We start from the raw sequence: 21,099 nt of genomic DNA on the forward strand, positions 1-21,099 counted from the left end.
CCCTGCAAAAAAATTGTGCGACTAATCTCTAAAGAGAGTATTCCGGGATGAGTCGCAATCGGGTACAATTGGGCATTAATTAGTCGCAACTAGTCTCATACGGGTATTATTGGAGATCAATTAGTCTCGACTCATCCCCTACGGGTACGATTGGAGGGTTTTTTAACGAAAGTTAATTTATTTAAAAGAATTTATCACAGTACGAAAAGTAAATTACCTGTTTAGTATGCAATTACTTTAATAATGACTAAATTTTTTATAAATAATTCTTGCCTAACAACATTGTAAATTTCCTACATGTGTTTTGCACTCGAATAAAGCAGTTCACAAAAACTGCAAATTTTTACAAAACAAAATGTATTTATTCAAAACTATTTATTCCAGAAGGATAAGTAATTGAATTACCTTTCTTTTAATATATATTAACATTAGTAATTACAAAACATATTTTGAAAAACAAGCCTTGGCTAACAGCTTTGTAGATTTCTGTACATGTACCCATAAGGGGTACTCAAAACTTGCAGATTTTTACAAAAAAAAAAATATTTATCCAAAAAAATGTATTACGTAAGGAAACGTAATTGAACAACCTTTCTTTTAATATATATTAACATTAATAATTACTAAACATGTTTTGAAAAACAAGCATTGGCTATCAACTTTGTACATTTTCGTACATGTACCTATAAGGCGTACTCAAAACTTGCAAATTTTTACAAAGAAAAATGGTTAATCCAAAATAATTTATTATAGAAGGAAAAGCAATTGAATTACCTTTCTTTTAATATATATTGTCATTAATAGTTACTAAACATGTTTTGAAAAACAAGCCTTGGCTAACAGCTTTGTAGATTTCTGTACATGTACCCAAACTTGCAAATTTTTACAAAAAAAAATTATTTATCCAAAAAAATGTATTACGTAAGGAAACGTAATTGAACAACCTTTCTTTAAATATATATTAACATTAATAATTACTAAACATGTTTTGAAAAACAAGCATTGGCTATCAAATTTGTACATTTTCGTACATGTACCTATAAGGCGTACTCAAAACTTGCAAATTTTTATAAAAAAAAAAGGTTAATCCAAACTAATTTATTATAGAAGGAAAAGCAATTGAATTACCTTTCTTTTAGTATATATTGTCATTAATAGTTACTAAACATGTTTTGAAAAACTAGCCTTGGCTAACAGCTTTGTAGATTTCTGTACATGTACCCATAAGGGGTACTCAAAACTTGCAAATTTTTACAAAAAAGAATTATTTATCCAAAAAAATGTATTACGTAAGGAAACATAATTAAACAACCTTTCTTTTAATATATATTTNCTTAATATTTGAATTAATTCTGTTTGAACATAAATTTTAATGATTTCTGTGTTCGCTGTAGTCGGGAGGCTGCCTTTCGAATAAGGTAGCATTTGCAGCGTACGATTGCGAATGACGCACTGATGCCGAGATATTGAAGAACCCTTGGCAAATAAACGTGAAAGAAATAGTTCTGATGCTAGCAATTTAATATTCTAGTTAAGTGTCATCAAAAAATTTCTTGTGGTTTAAGGAATAAACGGAATGCTACATTATACTAAAGCCAGCCTCTCGACATAAGCCACAATGTTTGCTCGTTCGGATAGCTCCTCACATGTATGTACAGTATATTTTGCTTAGCTGCACATCCTTCTTTGCACGAAAAACTTGTGCACGTAACCGAAAAAGGCACTTAAGCGAATTTTCTTTACTACTTCAATGAGGAAGGTATCCGAATCTCTATGAAACCAAATATTGGCGGAGCACTTACCATGTAGAAATTAATGCAAGCGAAATTTTTACCGAATGTTATCTAATTATCTATATAACTACATAAATTGATAGCCACTTTCGTTGTTCTGCGAGATGAGCAAAATAAATAAAAGGTTGTAAAATTAGGTAATTGTAGGGCCAGTGCAGGTAAACGTAATACTTTCATTGATAATTGATACTAGTCGCACAATTTTTAAGGCAGGTATCGCCAATGTGCAGGTATGTTGAATGCATCTATCGGAGCAGTTTCCTTATAAATGTTAAAAATAATGCTTTTGATGCGCATTTTGGGGTAGGTATCTTAAATGTGCACTTAAGCATAGAGGCAGCAAAGCAAAATATACTGTATATACGTATTAAACAAATATTGTATTGTTGCAAACTTCAGGAACAAAAAGCCACCTGAAAGGAAAGGGGTGAATGCAAAATGCAAACTTCAAAAACAAATTTGTAATTACTAGTTTACCATAATGTTTTGAGTGACTTCTAAGCAGATTCCATTTGACGTACATAGGTGCATCTGAAAGCATATGAAATATCTTATATGTATTCCGAGCTACATATGCATAGTGACGCTTCAAGCGGTAGTAATATTTCCAGGATTTACAGGACGTGGCGCAAGGCAATCGCTTTTCCTATAAAACATGCAAATCTTACTGTTGCTGGAATACACCCAATGAAGTCTTAAAATGAACCAGAAATTAGTTACTGACTTACTTTATTGTTTTTATCCAAGTTATCCAAGCACAATTAATCTGACAATTGGATCCAAAAGGCTTTGGGTACAAAAATCTGCCGGCAATTAGGAACAATTGGATTCACAAAGTTATCAGGAACTATTTATTGAATGAAACTTTTTACAGCGTACAAGAAATTTATAGACGATAATTTTGGCAATCGTTTCAACTTAATTCAATCTTTATTTAGTAGTTTCAACGATAATAGAAACCCAGAACAAATAAACATTCGCAATTTTCAGTTGTCAAAACTCTCAAGTTGTCAAAATTCTGCAGCGATGGTCAACTGCTTACTTAAATTATCGATTAATTAGAGAATAACTTTCGATCAAATATGCAATTGTTATTGATAAGGTGCCTTATAATCGAAATAACTTAAGACTAATAATTTATGCATAAAGTGTGTATTTTATTGAATTTTTTTTGCAGAAATAGTAAAAAATTAATCTTATGATTTATGAATGTATGGATAATTCCAAAATAAGACAGCGGCAACGCTGAGCGCTTGGAAAGTCAGATACTGATATTTCATTCAACATTTTTATAATTTTATACAAATTCGCCAAAAAACCCGTCACACGGCAACACTCGATTTGTTTGACAGCACTTGCAGCAACGATTAAAAAGTACTTTCTGGCTATTTACACGTGAAAGTAGACTTTCGAGTTTGCACTTTGACTGCAAATTTCGTAGAAATAGCGCTTGAATTGCCACTTTAACTGCTCCTTTATATTTGAGGTAGCGTTAACGATTTTTTTTTAGAGGAATTGACGCTCAAAATACTGTACTTTCGGTAATCGATAATCAACGTTAGAAATAGCGCTGATTAATTCGATGTTTCCACGCTTCGTAATTCGCTCTCTAAGGCCCAATTTCAGATGGCCTATTTAAGTAGAGATTAACTTCCATTACTCATTTTCAGATCATACATTTAATCTGCACTTAAATGGCCAATATTGGCTATTTAGATATGAGATATGCAACCCTGTGTTTGTACCACACAACCAAGATTGATTGGTAGGTTGTTTAATCAATCCCACCAAATCCCACCAAAAAACAATCAGCTGTTCAGCACAAAATGTAAACAAACAAGCGCATGCAACAACAATTTCAAGGAACAAGCAGCAGTGCTGCCAATTGTTTGGCATATTTACACAAAGTTGATCTGAAACCCAACGAAAGTTAAATGGCATTTAAACAACAATCCACAATTAAACTTAAATGCCATTTAAATATTCATTTGAAATTGGCCCTAAGTAATTCACTAAGTAATTCGTGAATTACCCTGTTTCCATGCCACACATTAGTAATTCGTTTGGCAGCTCTAGTTCTTGTTCTGCGCCATTTATTATTATTTTTGTGTACTGCAAATATCGAAGATGGAGCTTAAAATTAAGTTATCATCTACAATTTTTATTTATATAGCAAAGATTTATCTAAGTTGCACAATTATACACATAGTAAATCACATTTTAATTTATCGGGATAGTTGCAAAGCAATAAGAATTCTATCGATAAGCGTAATCGTTTCTTGATAGACTCTAGTTCTGACACAGCTGATTTAAATAAATTGCGCAGCAGAGTGGTGTTAAAAAACAAAACTTAAATTAAATTATTTAAAAACCAAAAATACAGCAAATAATAGCAGCAAGTAAGCAGCAAACAATATGAGTAAGGTAAGTAAATGCCACCTAAGACGATTAATTAGTAAAGAAAGGGCAAAAAACCGGCAGAGGTTGAGGTTAGGTACAACTGAGGCATGTGCGGCTGCGCAAGTTGCTAGATTTGCCGAAATTGAAGAAATGCCTCCGGATGAGCCAAGTTGCTCAACGGATTTACCTTTCCAAGAAAAACTTAAAATATGGGCAATTCGCAATCAAATATCTCGTAAATCCTTTTCCGAACTCTTGACGCTCCTTGCAAAAGAAGGTATGAATGTACCCAAAAGTGCCGAATCTCTTTTAAGACATAAATCTCAAGCTATAGTAAAAAATATGAGCCCGGGACTCTACTGCAATATCGGCATTAAAACGCAACTAGAAAAAATTGCTGACCAATTAATTAATCACAGCACAATAGTAGTAGATGTTAATATTGATGGGTTGCCATTATATCGTAGCTCAAGGATGCAGTTGTGGCCAATTTTATTATGTATTGTTAATGTGCCAAACACATCGGTTTTCGCTGCTGGTATTTATGTAGGACAATCCAAGCCAGATTCTATAACACAATTTTTAAGCGAATTTACCGAAGTTGCAGAACTTCTGGTTTCGAATGCAATGGTCGCTGCATTACGTTTCAGGTTAGGGCTTTTATTTGTGATGCGCTGGCGAAATCATTTCTCTGCGGAATACCTGGGCACACTTCTCGACATGGTTGTTCCAAATGTAATCAAGTGGGCAAAAAAATTGAAGGCGTACTAACCTATAGTACCAATGCGGGAACGCTTATATCCAACACTGATTTTTTGGAACGCAAATACCCTCATAGACATATCTCTGCTTTTAAGACCAATTTATCTCCTCTGGAAAAGATTAATATTAATATGATAACTCAGGTTCCTCTTGATGTCATGCATTTAATTGATTTAGGTGTCATGCGTAAGTTTCTTTTACGAGTAATCAACAATAAATCGAAAATCACTAAAGAGTTTGTACGAAAACCAAGAAGTTTGGATGAAATATCAAATTGGAAAGCTACCGAATTCCGCATGTTCCTATTCTATTTTGGAATATATGTCTTAAAAGATGAACTTCCCAATGATATTTATTATGAATTCCTGCTTCTGCATTGTGTTTGTCGGTTATTGTTCTGCCCTAAAAATTATATTACTAACATTGAGGTAGGCAGAGATATACTAATATTGTTTGTAAACAATTTTGCAGCTGTTTTTGGAGACAATAGAGTTTCGTACAACGTACATGGCTTCCTTCATATTTCAGAAGATATAAGAGAACTGGGCATACCTTCAACCTATTCAACCTACTCATTTGAAAACTATTTACAAATTTTAAAATCATACGTTAAAAAACCAACTCAAATTTTGCAACAAATTACAAATATGTTAAAACACGAAAAAATTGTGACACCTCCAAAATTTACTGGATATCAAATTAAAAATTATTGTATAAAAAATTTTCATTTTGACGATTTTTCTCTATCCAGTAAATTTCCCAATAATTACTGTTCTGTTAAACCATTTCAGTATATAGAAATACAAAACTTTAAAGACGTAAATAGTAAAATCATAAAAGGCAAGAAATTGTTAAATTTACAGAGCTTTTTCATAGAACCAATTGATTCTTCCACGTTAGGGATATGTACTGCAGACCTCAATCCGTCGTGCAATGAAGAGGAATTTTTACTAGATGATGTGGAGTACAAATTAATGTGCATCACATTAGCGGAGAAAATTCTGCTTATTCCGATTTTACATACCTGTATGTAATTAAACTGACTCTTTCTTTTTACTATAAGAATTTTTATATTTATCTATGAAAACCAAAATTAACTTTTTTTTCTTTTTGAGCTACTTTTCAAAAAATATGGAGCGCGAAATACCAGCACGGCGTCAATCCCAGTTAAAAAGGCAAATTGTGAGTATAAACTTTTCACTGCGAGTACATATATGTAGATACCGTTTAAAAACTAAAATTGTTCTACAAGTAGATGCGACTGACGAAAACAACCTCGAGCAATGTGGTTCAATGCGAGTCAGTTTATCCAGTGAATACACTATAGGTAATTAATTTTTTTTTAAATAGACATATGTACATGCATACATACAAATGCATTATACATTTCGTTTTATTTTTCAGAATCACGTAGGATAAGTGTGTCAACGTCAGCGATCGGACAGAAAATCGGTAATTTTTTTAATTCATAGGGACACTTCCGACTTCTTCCTTACATAAATTTAAACTTTCATTTATTTACATAATGAGAACCCCATTTCTGTTAAATCGGTTTCGAAAGAAGTCGGTTTATGGACCTAGTAATATATGTTCAATATAAGAATTACCTATTTATTGTATTTAAATCCACAATTTGCAGAGTCCAACCAAGATGTGTATGAAGTTGTGTGCTGCAGTCACTGCGAAATCTTCCAAAAACAACTAGAATCATTGAATGCCAAGGTCGACAAGCTTCAAAGGGTAGTGGAAACTCAGAACGCTGCAATTATGGATGCAATAGCTGGGCAGAACGTGGCTACTGAGCAACTGGTTCGCCAAGAATCACAGAAGGCACCAGTTGTAAAATACTTCCCGATATGTAACATATCAGAAATGCAGCAGTTGGAAAATAAGATAACAATAGAGATGTCTATGTATGTATATATTTTAAAACACATTAATTTTTTTTTTATTAATAACGGCGTTCACTTCTACCATTTTTTCAGGAAACTGCCATTTCTTCTATACTTCAATTTAACCTAAAAAATATAACACTGGCATAAGGAGTGATGTTATTAATGCAATAAATGTCGATGGATCGCATGGTAAAGTTGGACTCAAATCTTTTAAAAACTTTTACCACACGCTTACAGGTATTAAAGAATTTTTTTTTTTAACTCATAAACTGATTTAGTTAAATTTTATATTTAAACTTTCAGGAGCTATAGCGAAGTTGCCTTTGAAAGGATTGACGCCAGAAGAGTCTCTAAGGAAAGCCTTGCAATTTGAGAAATCAAAACATTTAAAAAATATATATAGACAAAAAACCAAAATGATACCTTAAATTAAGGGATTTTTAACTTATAACCTAAGACGAAATGGATAAATGAAATGGATTTTATTTTTAACTTATAACTTAAAACGAAATAGTTCAAATGAAATGAATTTAAAAATTTTACTTTTAAAAAAGTTATTGACAAACCAAAATGAATCTTTAAGTTAACGTATTTTTAACTTATAACTTAAAACGAAATGGTACAAATGAAATGAATTTAAACATTTTACATTTAAACAAATTATAGACAAAAAACCAAAAACCAAAATAAAACTATAAATTTACGCATTTTTAACTTATAATTTAAAACTAAATGGTACAAATGAAATTAATTTAAAAATTTTACTTTAATTTAAAAGTGCATGTGATTTTTTGAGTTTAAATTATAAATTAATGTACTAATCAAATGTGATAAGTTGTTTTTTTTCTTAAAACGAATTTAAGATGTGATCTCCTTTTAAAAACAGTTACTACTTATTAAATAAACTAATTTAAGTCCCACCTGTACCTTGTAAGATAGGATAAATAATTCTAAATTGAAGTGCCTTAGTTTTTAATTTAACTAAAAAATAATAATTTAAAAATTTTATTGAATCTCCCACTATTTTTGCTGAAAAAGGCTGTAAACAAGCGAATATGTACGAACCTAAATGAATTTTATCTGGTTTAAATTACAACTGTAAAGTAATGATTACTAAGTAATTCCAGTAGTGTAGTGTATTTTCAAAATAGCACCATTGATCTTGCCAGATTTAATTCATTTGTACCTAAGTAAGATAAACTATATTAGCATTAAAAATAATTAAACATTTATTTACTTAGACACAACAGAATTAATCCGGAAAAATAAATTGTGCTAATATTTTTATGCTATTTGTGATAATATATTACAAAAACCTTTGCAAATAAATGTTATAAAAAAAATTAATCAATAAAGACAATATAAATGAATTAAGAACTGAAATATGTAGCAAACTAAAAATAAATCAATGGCAATAAATAGTAAATAAAAAACTAAACTGTGTTTGTTATGTTTATGTGGAACAAAATTTTACTAAAGGTATTAAAAGCACAAACAACGACTAGTCTCATTCTGCCCCCTTTAGGGTAGAAAAGGCGACTAGTCCCGAAGGGCATCACTTTATACCCGTTCGGGTACAAAAGGGTACAATTAGTCTCTTCATAGGACATGCTCGAACAAAAGGATGCAAAGTGGCATTAGTCGCATGTTCCTTTGCGACTCATCCCGGACACATCCCGGACTCGTCGCATTTTTTGCAGGGAACATATGAAAGCACATTTACATGCATGGCTGTAGCTGAGTGTGCAAAGATGCTTAATACAATTGGTTGCTACCGAGGCTGTCCGGGTTTAATCCCCATCAGACGGAGCATGAAATTTAATATTATTGTTATTCTTAATTATGAAAAAGCTTTCGTGAAGTACAACGTGAAGCAAACGAAATAGAAAATGTTTGGGTTTAAAATTTAAACCGACCTGTTTAATCTGTGCTCTGTGTGTATTTGCAACTAAATTTAGTTTGGCCATGTATGTAGTCCAAAAAGTTTAAAAGTGAAAACGGAATTTGTAGCCGTGTATAGAGTTTTGCTTTGCTTTAAACACGCTAAATGTTGTATTTAAAGTTCCTGTAAAATCTGTAAAAATGGACTTAGCAACTTTTCCCTTTAAACCAGCGACATGTTAAATATAGATATGGAAACATATAACCATTTTTAAAAGTGTGCAGCAGTTTGTTTGAATTTATTTAAAACGGGAACATACCTTTTTGTCAAAAGCCTACAAAACGCTTTCAAATTAAACATTTGCCTATTTGAAACTTTGAGGCACTTAAATTAAGTGAAGCAAAGCTCCCATTTGGCCACCCCTCATAAGTTTTAGAATATTCCAAATGACTTTTGACAGTTCTCAAAGCGAAGCAAGCAAAGCAAGCCTGCATTTGGCCAGTACCTTCATGCTGCATTGGGAAAACGTTTACCTATTACCGGGAGTTTCTTTCGTTTTCGTTCGGTTCTAATCTCAGAAGGGGATGCTATTTCTACCCAACCTTTGCAAGTTATGAATGATGGTTATCAGCCACCGGTCAAGAAAACAAACTCTTCGAAGGGATTTTGAAATCGATAAGGCCTTGAAGGTATTTTTACAAGAGGTTTTAGGAAAGATAATCGGGAAAACTTAATTAGAAAATCATGAAGATGACGAATTGGACATTGAAATTGATGATGAATTGGATGATGACTTGATCGAGTTTTCTACATTCGAACGCAAAAACTTCTGACGAGCCTCAAGGGTTTCCGAATTCTGGAAATCTCAAAGTCTTTATAAATTATAAAATAACTCCGTGCGAAATTGTACTTATTCCCTGTAGTCATGTAATATTATGCGAATTCTGTGACATTCCTTCAAAAATTGACAATTGCCGTGAATGTCAAGCAAATATTCAAAGTGTTGTTGGAATGATATTATAACTTATCCTTACTATTCATATGAGCATTTCCGACGGTCGCGAAGTTCAAGAAACAAGGAAAAAATAATATTTTATTAATTCTTTTTCGATAGCATTTTGCTAGGTATATCTTTGGTTCACAAGGGATGATCTTTCGATTTTTATTTTCCAATATGTTAGCAATAAACTTGCGGTCGAGAACGTACGCATAATGACTGCAAATTGAACAATTCAAGGATCTGCAAGATGGATCAGAATATTCTAAAGCATTTAATTTAAAGCGGAATAAAGTAACTTCCTCCTAAGTAATTGCGCGTTGAAATATCCTTAATAGGTTTTTATTTATTGGGACGCGAACGTACGATTTTTTCATCATTTTTTATACCTTTCATGAACATGAAATGGTATTCAGCCTTATTGCTAGAGTCGCACAGTGCCGCCTAAGTGGGCATAAATCGAAAAATTCGTTGTCTGCAATGTGAACGTGTTTGATATTTTTGTAAAGGAAATTTATCCACTAAAAAGAATAAAACAGAAATTTCCCTATAAAATAAATGATATGCCGCCCGGAAGCCACTAAACTCAACAAATTGCTTGAAATAAAATTTTGGTTTGAAGTTTATTTCTATATATATAGTAGATAACTATAAGAATACAAAATTTTGGAAAAAGGTTAAAGACAGGGTGTCCCTACGGTATTCCAGAAAAATTTTTTTTTTAATAAAAATTTCAAAAATGGCCACTTTTAATGGAATGAATAAAAAATATATGTAAAAATAGGTTTTTTTATTACTTTATTTAATAGTACGGTTTTTTAGGTTCCAAAATAGAAGATAAAAAGCTGCTCATTTTTTCACTTTTAGAAATAATGCGTTTTTTGCTAATGCATAAAATAATTTTTTCACTTCTTGTCAGTGCCATCGGATACGCACGAATCGTTCGATTTTCAAAAACCAGGTGTCAGATTAAAAAGCTTGATCTGTAGATTTAAAATAACGGTTTATTTTTTTATAGAGTTGGCAACTGTTAAAAAATTTAATTCAAATTAATTAATAATTTTAATGAATTATTAAAATATTGGTATTGGTATACAAATATTTTGAAGAGGGTTCCCACCTGTGTGTAAAGTCAAATTTAGTTAAACTAAAATAATAATTCTGCCAAACCAATGGTTTACGACATCGTATTTGTTATTTTATTACAAATACATACTTCCTACTCTTCACATATTTCTTGGTAAATATGTCCAACTTTTTCTTGTGTCTGATATCCATATTGATATACATATTTCAGTTACCTTATTCCCTTAATTAAACTGAATTTGATTTTTTAAACATGTGGCAACATTTCTACGCTCGTTTAGAAGTAAAGCATTTTCAAAACCATTTCAATTGATACCCATATTGCAATATCTAATTCATTCAACTTATTAAATAATTTTAATAAAATCTGTAGCAGGTGGCAACCCGTTTCAAAGAAATAAAACTTTATTGCACATCTACAGGCCAAGCTCTGTCATTTGACACCTCCCTTTTTAAAATAGAGCGAACTATATGATCATTCCAATGTAAATGCTACAAGAACCCAAATTTTGTACTTCAAACTACATTTACAGTGGAAGTATGAAAGTTATCAAAACCCCAATCGAATTTTTGGAGTCATCGCTCTCAAGTTCATTAAGAAACAAAATTTCATTCAAATCCATTCCACATTTTATATGGAAGGGAATGCAAGTAGTTTTTCGAGAGTCGAATTGTATCGAAAATTTCACGTCATTGCCTAAAATTTCCACTCGACTAGTTTACTAAAATGGAAAAACTTGGCAGCACTACGTAATTTTCGACGATCTTCGTCATTTACTTATTTCAGCACGACAGTCGACAATGCCGATGTTGTCGAGCCGTACAATTTAGCCTAGTTTATGACTTACGCAATGAAGCTGCTTATAAATTTGGGCTGATGTTTGTAAGTACCAAAAGAAGAAGATATAGACCCACAAAACGTCGCGCTGAGTCAATTTAGCCAAGTCCATCTGTCTGTCTGTTTGAACGCAATTTAGCAGGGACGTGAACCGATTTTGGATCGAACCTGTTTTGAATCGGAAAACCGCTTTTTTCTATTAATTCACTGAACTATTAAAAGAACCGAAAGTTTCCCCAAATGTTTGATCCGAACCGAAAACCGAACCACTTTTCATAAAGGTTTAAAGGTTCGTTTTAACCAATTTTCAATATAAAAAATTGCATACTTTTTTCTTTTTATTAAATATAGTAATCCATACCATGTTTGTTTACCATGTGGCAATATCAAATGTTTAGGAAACCCATCCCATTTGACAGACACTTGACACTAAACCTTGCGCGTTGTTGTACTTGACACTTAAACTTGCGAGTTATTTTTGTTTTGATTTCCGATCCGTTGAATCAAACCTATACCCCGGTTCAAAGACTAAAAAAAGGGCTTTGACGAGCCAATCCAAAATTGCAAAATGGTTCGAGCCGCTGAACCGAACCGACCAAAGTTTTCATCCGGTTCACGTCCCTGTAATTTATACCCTCACTTTTCGAGATATCGGACTGAAATTTGGCAAACGAGTGTATTTTTATAATGTATTGATCATTTCGAAACCGTCAAAATCGGTACACTATAACTTACTACAACTTAGAGTTCCCACACAATGATTGCTCATTTTAGTTCTCGGTTCTGGTTGACCATTCTGTGGAAATGCTCATATGTATATACATATGTCGGTAAAATCATATTAATGAAAAAAAAAATTAATAAATTTTAATGGCTGAACTGAAGCCGTAATTGATTTTTGTTCCTAAATGGTAATAATTTGATCGCTCACTGGATTATTATTGTGATAGTTAAATCATGACATAACTTCCATAGAAGTTAAAAAAAAACCTTATTTCCGTTCTTGTTGCACTCATCCATAGATTGCTTGACTTCCAGGGCAATTTGAAAAGCAGGTAGATTTTTTTGTGAAAGATACATTTTTTAGCAAAAATCATTTTATTTCTTTTTAGTTCGATATATATTTTGTCCTGCCCTTTTCCAAATTTGTAAATCCTTCCAAGTAATAAGGGGTTTTAATGTTCAATGTTCGATGAACTATTTTTGACTGCTCATATAGCTAAAATTGTAATTCGAGCGTTTTTGGCATCGCTAAAGTAAATATAAATAATATAGTAAATATAAATGAGTTTGTACAAGGCGGCGTGGCACATTCCTTAGCCGTGGAATTTTATATTTGCTATATCTTCGGACCTCTAACTCACTTTGACTATGAGTTTATACAAAAGGGCGTGGCGTTTATAGTAAACTGAAAGATAGTGAGTATTACCAGGGCCGTTGCATCTCCAATAGAAGTAGTGCATTCAGCGAACTATAACATAACGAGCAGACAGCTAAACGGAATGTCTTGCTACAATCTCTAAACGGATGAGAGTTTGCAAGAAGTCGTAGCACCTCCCTCCCACCATGCAAAGTAGAATGTCCTACAATATTTTATTTATTACGCTTCTTTGTTTCATTTTGGGGGAATGCAAAGTAGAATGTCCTATAAAATTTATAGTAGAATGCTGCATCGTAATCAGCTGAAAGATATGTAGAATGAATATCCAAAAATCAGTCAATTAAGTGAAATACAGTCAGTCAATTAAGTGAAATACAGGAGTGAGGAAGTACAATTTTAAGCTTAACTAAATATGCATGTATGCAGTGTTGCCATTTTAGCCGCTTTCCGGCTAGATTTAGCCGGTTGCGATAGCAAACGGCCTGAGAAATTCCGATTTAGCCGGCAGCCGATTTGTTAGCCATTTTGCAGAAAAAACTTAGCCGTTTTTAGCCGATTTTGCTATTTGCCTTGTTTTCTTAAATTTTAAAGATGTATATATGTTTCCATTTTTGACTAAGCGACCCAAAATCTGTTTGAAATGGCTACTAGCCCTATCGTGGAGAAAATTTTCATCTCAGGCAGGGTTGTATGAAATTGGGCTGATTTCTCTTATTTTTATTTTAAACGAAAAAGGGATTTTCTTCATAAAATGTTTGTTATAAATGTCTTAATTTTAAGTGTGAAGTTTTATTCGCAAACTTAGAAAATAAGAAATTGTTTCACTGTTAAGACACTTAAGATGCGTTTGTGTTTGGATATAGTGCCAATAAGCAGAATAAATATTACATGTAGATATTGTCTTCCCAAATAGCGCATATTCAATTCTGCCTAAATTACAAAACATCATTTTTGCCCACTCCCAAAGGTTTAAGATAAGGGAAAAATTGATATTTTCAAGCACTATGTACACATATGTATTTTTTTAAACAAACTTTTTTGCTGAGGACTTATTCAAATTCCAAAAACCGAATGCCAACTTGAATTAAAGGAACCAACACTGAAGTGAGTCAAAATGAAAATAAAAGAGCACAAATTTCTATGTAAAGCAAAACTCTCTGGGAATCCTACGAGATATCTGCCGGTCATATGACCGGTCATCTAAATGGGTGATCTGCAGTCTTTTGGCTTCATATTTTACATCAGAATTGAAGGGATTTCTGAAAGATCTGACCAGTTCTTTTGTGTAACTGTGATTTTGCATCCCTTGTCAACATATGGCCTCGGTTGATGTTAACTTAAGGTCGTTGTTTTACTGCCTTAAAATTGAAGGAAAATTTTTACAGCGTCTTTTATGTGTACTGGTTTCTATTTGAGTGTATTGAGAATCGGTCTGTCTGAAAAGGCCTTCTAGGGAAGACAATAGGATTGTTCGTCGAAAATCTAGCGAGAATTATCACTCAAGATATCAGATAGTAAGAAAAAATGCTCCCAAATTCTCTCTCATGTAGAGAAACTTGCAAATTTCTGTACGAACGTAAATTTGTAAGTTTTTCTGCCAGCTAGTGTCCACGGTTGCATTTCAAACAAAAGAAATTTAACGACTTGTTTATTCAAATTATCGTCGACAAAAAATCCAACCATGTGCCACAATCATATGTTTTTCCTAATTGAAAATTCTTGTTGGCAAATTTTTTTCCGGCTCGAATTTGTAACTTCTCTCCAAGAAATAGTGTTTTTACCCGTGATTTAGTTAAATAAAACATGTGAAATTAATTTGAAACATTTAAGCCGTTTTTAGCCGGTTTTATTTGCCAATTTAGCCGGTTCGTCCAAAAAGTTCTGGCAACACTGCATGTATGTACCTTCCGATTTTTAAATAAAATCTATATACCTAAATACATACATATTTATGTATAAAAACTGATTTATAAAAATTTTAATTAATTTTAATCTTTTAAGAAATTTTCTGATTTCAATTTGTTTAGGCCGTCAGCCTAAAGATTTTCATTCTTTTGTGACCCGCCCTAGTGTTGGCATATAGGCGTATGCACACACATATACATATGCACACCAATTATGATTAGCTCGCGCCGTTAACTGAAGTTTCCCGCCGGATAATAACCTATCGTTAAGTTTCCTCTCAATATCGGTTGTTGTCCGGCGGTCCGATTTAAAATCCCGCAAATCCTTAAGATCACTTCGGTTCAGAAGATCAACGCGAGCAGACCAGGCCACTGTCACTAAGGTAACACCATTGTTATTTGTACCAATATTTATTGAAAACTGACTCTGAATATTTAAATTAAACAAATACTAAAAAACAAATATTTCGCTTTGGTTTTTTTATTTCCATCCACTAGCACCTGCACCGGAGCGTTATTCCCGATACGGGCCCCCGTGCAAGTTCATAGTCCTTCGAGCCGGATATTTGCGGCTTATTTTACATCTACTAGACGACCAAATCGTCTAGGGGGACCGGTATGTTTAGACGCGACTGCTAACACCAGGCGCCTAAATGCATGCTATGTACTGCTGCATGTGCAAAAATTTCCTTCATTAAATTAATGAAATTTATGTACATGCACTTCTCAACTGCCATGTAATAAAACTTTCTTAAGTTATAATTTGATGGCAGTTCAAAGTATGCTCTGCCTAGTCGGATGCATCCTCCGGACACTGCTTCCGGAGCATTCTGCGGACTCTGCATTGCTTACAACCATGCGGTGGTGGTAATAGTTGATTACCATTGGCCACAGTGCCTACCCACTACGTTTTGGTCCAATAAATATTTTTTTATACACATACATGCAAACACACTGGTCTCCCCTCTCACTGCGTTAATCACAATTTAATATAAATAAGTAGTAATCTAGGCATTCTACATTAGTTTCTCTGTAAGGTATTTTTTGTTCTCTTCTCTGGAATCTGTTTATCCATGCGTTCTCCCTTCGTTCGAAGGTAATGTTGCGGGTAAGGGCTTACGGCCAATGACATACCCATGTTAAAATAGTGACATTTTGAAGCGAAAGGGTAAGCGATCCCCATCGCCTAGCTCGTTTCTGTGATAATCGTGTTTTTGATGGGTTGTTTAGATTTACAAACAAAACCTAATATCAGGTTTAAAAAAATTGGCGGATGCTTACAAAAGCTCAGGCTAATTCTCTATCAAACACATTAGTATATTTTGCCGTTTTTTACTTCATGGTTTCTTGTCAATTGGTTCTTTGTGGTATTGTTGTTACTGTTGTACTTGTTGTTATCTGTTATGGTTTTCGTACTTGTTGTTATTGTGTAATTTTTACCTGTTGCACCGCTTGTTGCAAGGCTCGAGGCGATTGAGCTAACTGACCCACTACTGATTGATACAGATGACTGTTGACTGTGGCTGAGAGCTGATGATGGCCTTGTGAGAGTATGTTGGTTACCGAAGTGGACGAGCGTAGTAGATTGCCCGCCGCCATGAGCTGCTGCTGCTGCTGCAGTAGAAGTTGTCTGTCCGCTTGCAACGCACTGACTTTGCTTCCACGCTGCCCTGTTGACTCGCCGCGCCGACCTGTCTACATAGGACTCTGTATTAATCAATATTAGTTTGAACGTAGCGTCAATTGTAAAAGCGGATTAGTCATATCCCAATTTTGCTATTTATTTATGCACACATTTAAGAAACTTTCACTCACAGCATTTGTAATTAAGAATGAGAAAAAATTCATTTAGAACATATGTCGAACGATAAATTAGCTAAAAGTGTGGATGTTGAAGAAGCGTAAAAATATGTGTAAATTTGCGTTTAGGAATCTCGAAAGTTGAAATTTCGGTAAAAATGAGGTGGAGTTTGCTTGCTTGCGCAATGAAGTGGTTTACCGAAACTTATGAATGCAAGCTTTTTAATAAAAAAAAAAACATGTATCCCAAGGTACTCCGTTTCTTAATACATTTATTACGAATGTGAGTTTTTTCGAATCAGTGCCTCTAGGTATTTGCTCTCAGAGTAAAGCGCTGATGAGTCAAAACTAAACAGCATGATAGGAGTTGTAACCTTAAAGACGTAATGTAATTACGTTACCTGAAACAGCTCCAGCCATGTTGCTCATGCTGCCCGCGCCCGTTAAAGCACCTCCTGCACCGACCATGCTGCCCATCATGCTAGCCGCACTGCCGATGCCGCCACTAGGCGCCTGGTGATGCTGCGCTTGCGGTTGCGGCCAAATCTGCAGGAGATATTTCAGCACGGCAATTGGTTGGGCGTGGTCGATTTCCGATCCGGGTTGAGCGTTAGCGGCATGAAGCATCAGTGGAGGACCCATAACGGTAGCCAATGCTTGAGCTGACATCTTATTGCGTTCAGAATTGGATACAACGAGAGACAAGTGATCGAGAAGGAATACTAAGGTCGCCTAAAAATATATGCACAAGTATGAATATAAAGAATCCAAATAAAAACTATAAGTTTATTGCGTATTTTACCCTATTTGCCCTAGGCAAGCAATCTAGTATGCTGAGCATTAGTTTTGCATTACCCTCGGGATCGTCCGGCAGACAAACGGCTGAAAAAAAGACAATATTTGTAATGCGGAAATAGGTTTAATCTCCTGCTTAAAACTAACCCAAAGCATCGACGGTCATTTGGAATAGACATCGCGTAAACAGCGGCTCTGGCAATTCCCTTAGGTAGTCCTTCAAAACACCGGTAATAACATTAATATCAGGAACATGTTCAGGGCTCAATTCCACAGCGCGACTATTTCGCTCGAAAGCTTCCCGAAGTAGACGCTTTTTTGTTGCTGAACCACACAAACGGTATAATCCAATTATATCCAGCCCACGTCGCTCCACCTCTTCTACGCAGCGTCGCAAAACAATTGGCACTGGTGCACTGCCAGGTGCCCCTTTAGACTCGCGATTCACCACCGTCTCCAAATCCGCGCCAAACAATATGGGATATCCGGCCCTTAAGCTAGGCAGTCCACGCCGTCGATACAAGGTGATTGGATCGGTATGGCGCATGCGTATGTAAATGGTTCCACGTGGTTCCACTTTCAGCGCCAACTGATGTAGCGGTGATTGTCGCAGAATAGACAGCGATATCGCACCGCGGTAGCATAGCTTGTGGCGATGTTGTGGATCCCATGAGTATACCAATACATCTAGCTGCTTATTGCCCACCAAGTCCAACTCGAAAGACTCGTCCCAGTCGAATTGGAGATCACCGGATCGCACCACTGTCCGTGCTTTGTGTACACGATCACACTCGATTACACAATATAAATCACGGGTCTGGGATTGCGCTGCATGATGTGGGCCCCCAACGTGCTGTGCGCCTAGTTCGGGTGCTGAACGTAAGCCACGGCCCGCAAGCAAGTGGATCCACAACATGCCCGATATACCACCAATATCGACTATCGGTTTGTCGAGTTTGTACTTGGCAAACTCCGCTGGATTAATATCAATTTGTCTGTGCGTTCTGGGAAGTGTGGCACTGGGCGTCGGCGCGGGACTCTGATGGCCGCCGGTGCTCATTATGCTACCACTTGGGCTAGCCGGACCTGCAGAGAGTTCGAGTAGTTGCCGCATGCGCCGTATGCTTGGCGAACGTATCGATGACGGACCACCAATATGCTGTGATGACATCGAGCGCACTGGTAATGCTGAAATGGGTCGCGGAATGCCGAGATGCCGGTCCAGTGTACCAGTTCCAAGTAAACCCGTTCGACTGGAGTAAATGCTTTCGGTCTATTGGAAAATATATCGAAGAATACAAATTTAGTAAACATATTTTTGTTGTACTCTATTAAGACGACTTACGTTTTTCAGAGCATCGTGTATATTTTCAGCGCTGCATGAAAATCTGTGTGATCGGGGTTGGCTTAGCAGATCTCGCGTCATACGCATTTGCTCCGCTATAGCTGAACTACTTGGTGCTCTCCTCAACCATGCTCGGTACTCGTCCGAAGTGAAAATTGAAGGACTCGCCGTTATTCGTGACCTCAGATCACGGTCGCGGCGAGCATTGAATTCCGGTGCCGATATGTTGCCGTCACTCTCATCCATAATGCGATCACCGATGCGTGACCGTATACCTTGTAGACGTACGCCCGGTCTTTCACGTGGCAGTGAATTAAATTTCGCCATATCTGGCCCACCTCCGAGTATACCGGCACCACCAACACCCGCTGCGCTAGTTCCGCGTGGCATGCTGCCTACAGCAGGTCGGTTGTAGTAGTAATAACTTGGCCTTGGCCCTATGGTTGCTTCTGTGTCGCTAGAATAATCAAGATTCGGCCGCGAGCGACGACTAAGCGATTGAGCGCCTATATTTGGCGGAGCATACTTCGAAGATTGGCGTGGTGGTTCATAGCGACCATAACGCCCCAGAGTGCCCCCCACTGCTATAGGTGCCGCGCCGGTTCCTGGCTTCAAGCTGGAGCGCAACAAGGAATGTCGACCCAAGGAATTTGAATAATCAGTATATTCCACACGCGGTAAATGTTGATCTGATCCAGAGCGCGGGAAGCGCGCATGTTGCTGCGCCAAGCCAACGCCGGTACCTGTCGACATCCGTCTAGATGGCCCACTCGGGTAAAATGCATGTACCTTTTCGGCTAAACTCTCGAGTGTACCAGCATTTTGATAATATGCATGCGACGGAGCAAAAGCATGACCTTTAGGCTGTTCCGTGATAACTGATGGTGGTGGCGGTGGTTTATAACCCCAGCTGGGTGGCTCGTTCATCGCGCTAACGCCAGAACGTGTATTGTAATACATGTCTAATTGCTCGGATTGTGGGCTGTAGTTATTAAGACCCAAACCAAGACGAGAGCGGGACTCGGTCATTTCTCTACCATCTCCTGGAACATAAGAAAACAGAGAAGGCAACGTCAGTAAAATATTACCAGTCATGATTTCGAAATACCTGTACGTCTTTCGCGTGATGATCGGGATCTTGGCATGCGATCTGTCTCATCTAAGTCTTCATCTCTGAGATCACGTTTAATTACGACGACTGGCGGTGGTTTCTGTTCGGGCCGCGATAACGTTGGCGGCCCAGGTGAGCCTGCACTACGGCTGTCGCGTCTTTGACGTATCGCCAACACCAAACGCCGAGGAATTGACATAATAATTACGACATCATCCAATGACATGTGAGTTACGTCAACCAAATTAACGGCCAGGATTTCATCACCCACCTAGAAAAATAATGTTTTAGATTGCAATATTTTGATTAACATCACTTAATGGCTACGAACCCTCAAACAACCGCTGTTATAAACCGCAGACTCCAGAGCTATTCTCGAGATAAAAACACCATCGGTACGGTCAGCTCCATTGCCCTCGCGTATGTATAAGCCCAAAGTTTGACCAGGACGCTTAACTATTTCAACAAGCTGTAAATATAAGCGAAATAGCCAACAACATTCAATAGAATTGAATATGGTTGCAGTCCAAGAATGATAGAATGCAAGATTACGCCAATCGAGCTGAGAGCAACTGGGTAAGATCTCACAATATTGAGAGAATGAGAGAATTAGGGCTAGTTTTTCAGTGCCAGTTTAAACTTGAATTAAGTAAACTGAGTTTAAATTGAACAGCTTGCTGATATTTGATTGGCCAACCTTAGTTTAAACCAGTCATATCGGGCATTTAAACTTAGTTACTGAAAAACTGGCCCTAAGAATAATTTTGAAGAAGAAGAGGAGGTAGCGAACATGTGGTGCGAATTAGTGATGTAAAACTAAGTAGAATTGCAAATACTCTTCAGCCAATTATACATTCGGTATAGGCACATTATTTTAGCGTCATTTGCAACGTAGCCAAATAATTTATCTGCAAATTGTCTCTTATTTTCCAATGCATCTCCACGCGTTTTCCTTTCAGTGTAGGAATTTTAATAGCCTTCCCCCTTTGTAAAGGGGCATAAACATTGGTTAAAACATAGCTTTGCCTACAATTGCCCGGAAAAATTCCTTTCAAGGCCAATTCAATAGAATAGAATGTTTGATGTAAGCCCAAAAGTAGATATGGTATG

The 21,099-nt window shown here is 35.9% G+C and overlaps 2 protein-coding genes and 1 long non-coding RNA gene across 17 annotated transcripts in view; 1 reads left to right on the forward strand and 2 right to left on the reverse strand.

Annotated features, from left to right (window-relative positions):
* Positions 1 to 21,099, reverse strand: part of RhoGAP100F (Rho GTPase activating protein at 100F) — a 273,890-nt gene that overhangs the window by 14,351 nt on the left and 238,440 nt on the right. For 7 of the 13 annotated variants that reach the window (XM_017610017.1, XM_017610023.1, XM_017610021.1 and 4 more), the window contains exons 5-11: positions 20,321 to 20,458; positions 19,987 to 20,260; positions 18,879 to 19,921; positions 17,681 to 18,806; positions 17,541 to 17,620; positions 17,140 to 17,470; positions 16,379 to 16,629 (exon numbers count right to left, since the gene is read on the reverse strand). In XM_017610017.1, coding sequence (XP_017465506.1) covers positions 16,379 to 16,629; positions 17,140 to 17,470; positions 17,541 to 17,620; positions 17,681 to 18,806; positions 18,879 to 19,921; positions 19,987 to 20,260; positions 20,321 to 20,458 — 3,243 coding nt within the window. Of the gene's footprint in view, positions 1 to 15,995; positions 16,634 to 17,139; positions 17,471 to 17,540; positions 17,621 to 17,680; positions 18,807 to 18,878; positions 19,922 to 19,986; positions 20,261 to 20,320; positions 20,459 to 21,099 lie in introns of those variants that run through there. The other 6 variants (XM_017610026.1, XM_017610028.1, XM_017610029.1 and 3 more) reach the window with 4 other exon arrangements.
* On the reverse strand, positions 2,084 to 3,427 carry LOC108358599 (uncharacterized). Its single transcript, XR_001846793.1, has 3 exons — positions 2,522 to 3,427; positions 2,271 to 2,439; positions 2,084 to 2,206 (listed from the first exon to the last, which is right to left on the reverse strand). It is a non-coding gene; the product is annotated as an uncharacterized LOC108358599 (long non-coding RNA).
* On the forward strand, positions 3,758 to 7,545 carry LOC108358598 (uncharacterized). 3 transcript variants are annotated; one of them, XM_017610033.1, is made up of 7 exons: positions 3,758 to 4,217; positions 6,071 to 6,137; positions 6,211 to 6,282; positions 6,360 to 6,407; positions 6,595 to 6,872; positions 6,941 to 7,087; positions 7,154 to 7,545. In XM_017610033.1, the coding sequence occupies exons 1-6, from the start codon at positions 4,209 to 4,211 to the stop codon at positions 6,995 to 6,997; spliced, it is 531 nt and encodes a 176-aa protein (XP_017465522.1). In that variant the 5' UTR covers positions 3,758 to 4,208; the 3' UTR covers positions 6,998 to 7,087; positions 7,154 to 7,545. The 3 variants fall into 3 exon arrangements, with proteins under 3 accessions (XP_017465522.1, XP_017465523.1, XP_017465521.1); XM_017610034.1 differs by having other exon boundaries at positions 6,595 to 6,868; XM_017610032.1 differs by lacking the exons at positions 6,360 to 6,407; positions 6,595 to 6,872; positions 6,941 to 7,087; positions 7,154 to 7,545 and having other exon boundaries at positions 3,758 to 6,137; positions 6,211 to 6,241.

The sequence above is a fragment of the Rhagoletis zephyria genome, unplaced genomic scaffold (genome assembly GCF_001687245.7).
Source record: "Rhagoletis zephyria isolate East Lansing unplaced genomic scaffold, Rhagoletis_zephyria_1.1 Rzeph_scaffold_00273, whole genome shotgun sequence".
Taxonomy (NCBI): Eukaryota; Metazoa; Arthropoda; class Insecta; order Diptera; family Tephritidae; genus Rhagoletis; species Rhagoletis zephyria.

Excerpts from the sequence above, each read along its gene's own strand:
- LOC108358598 (XM_017610032.1), top strand. The coding sequence starts at position 5,087 with ATGATAACTCAGGTTCCTCTTGATGTCATGCATTTAATTGATTTAGGT.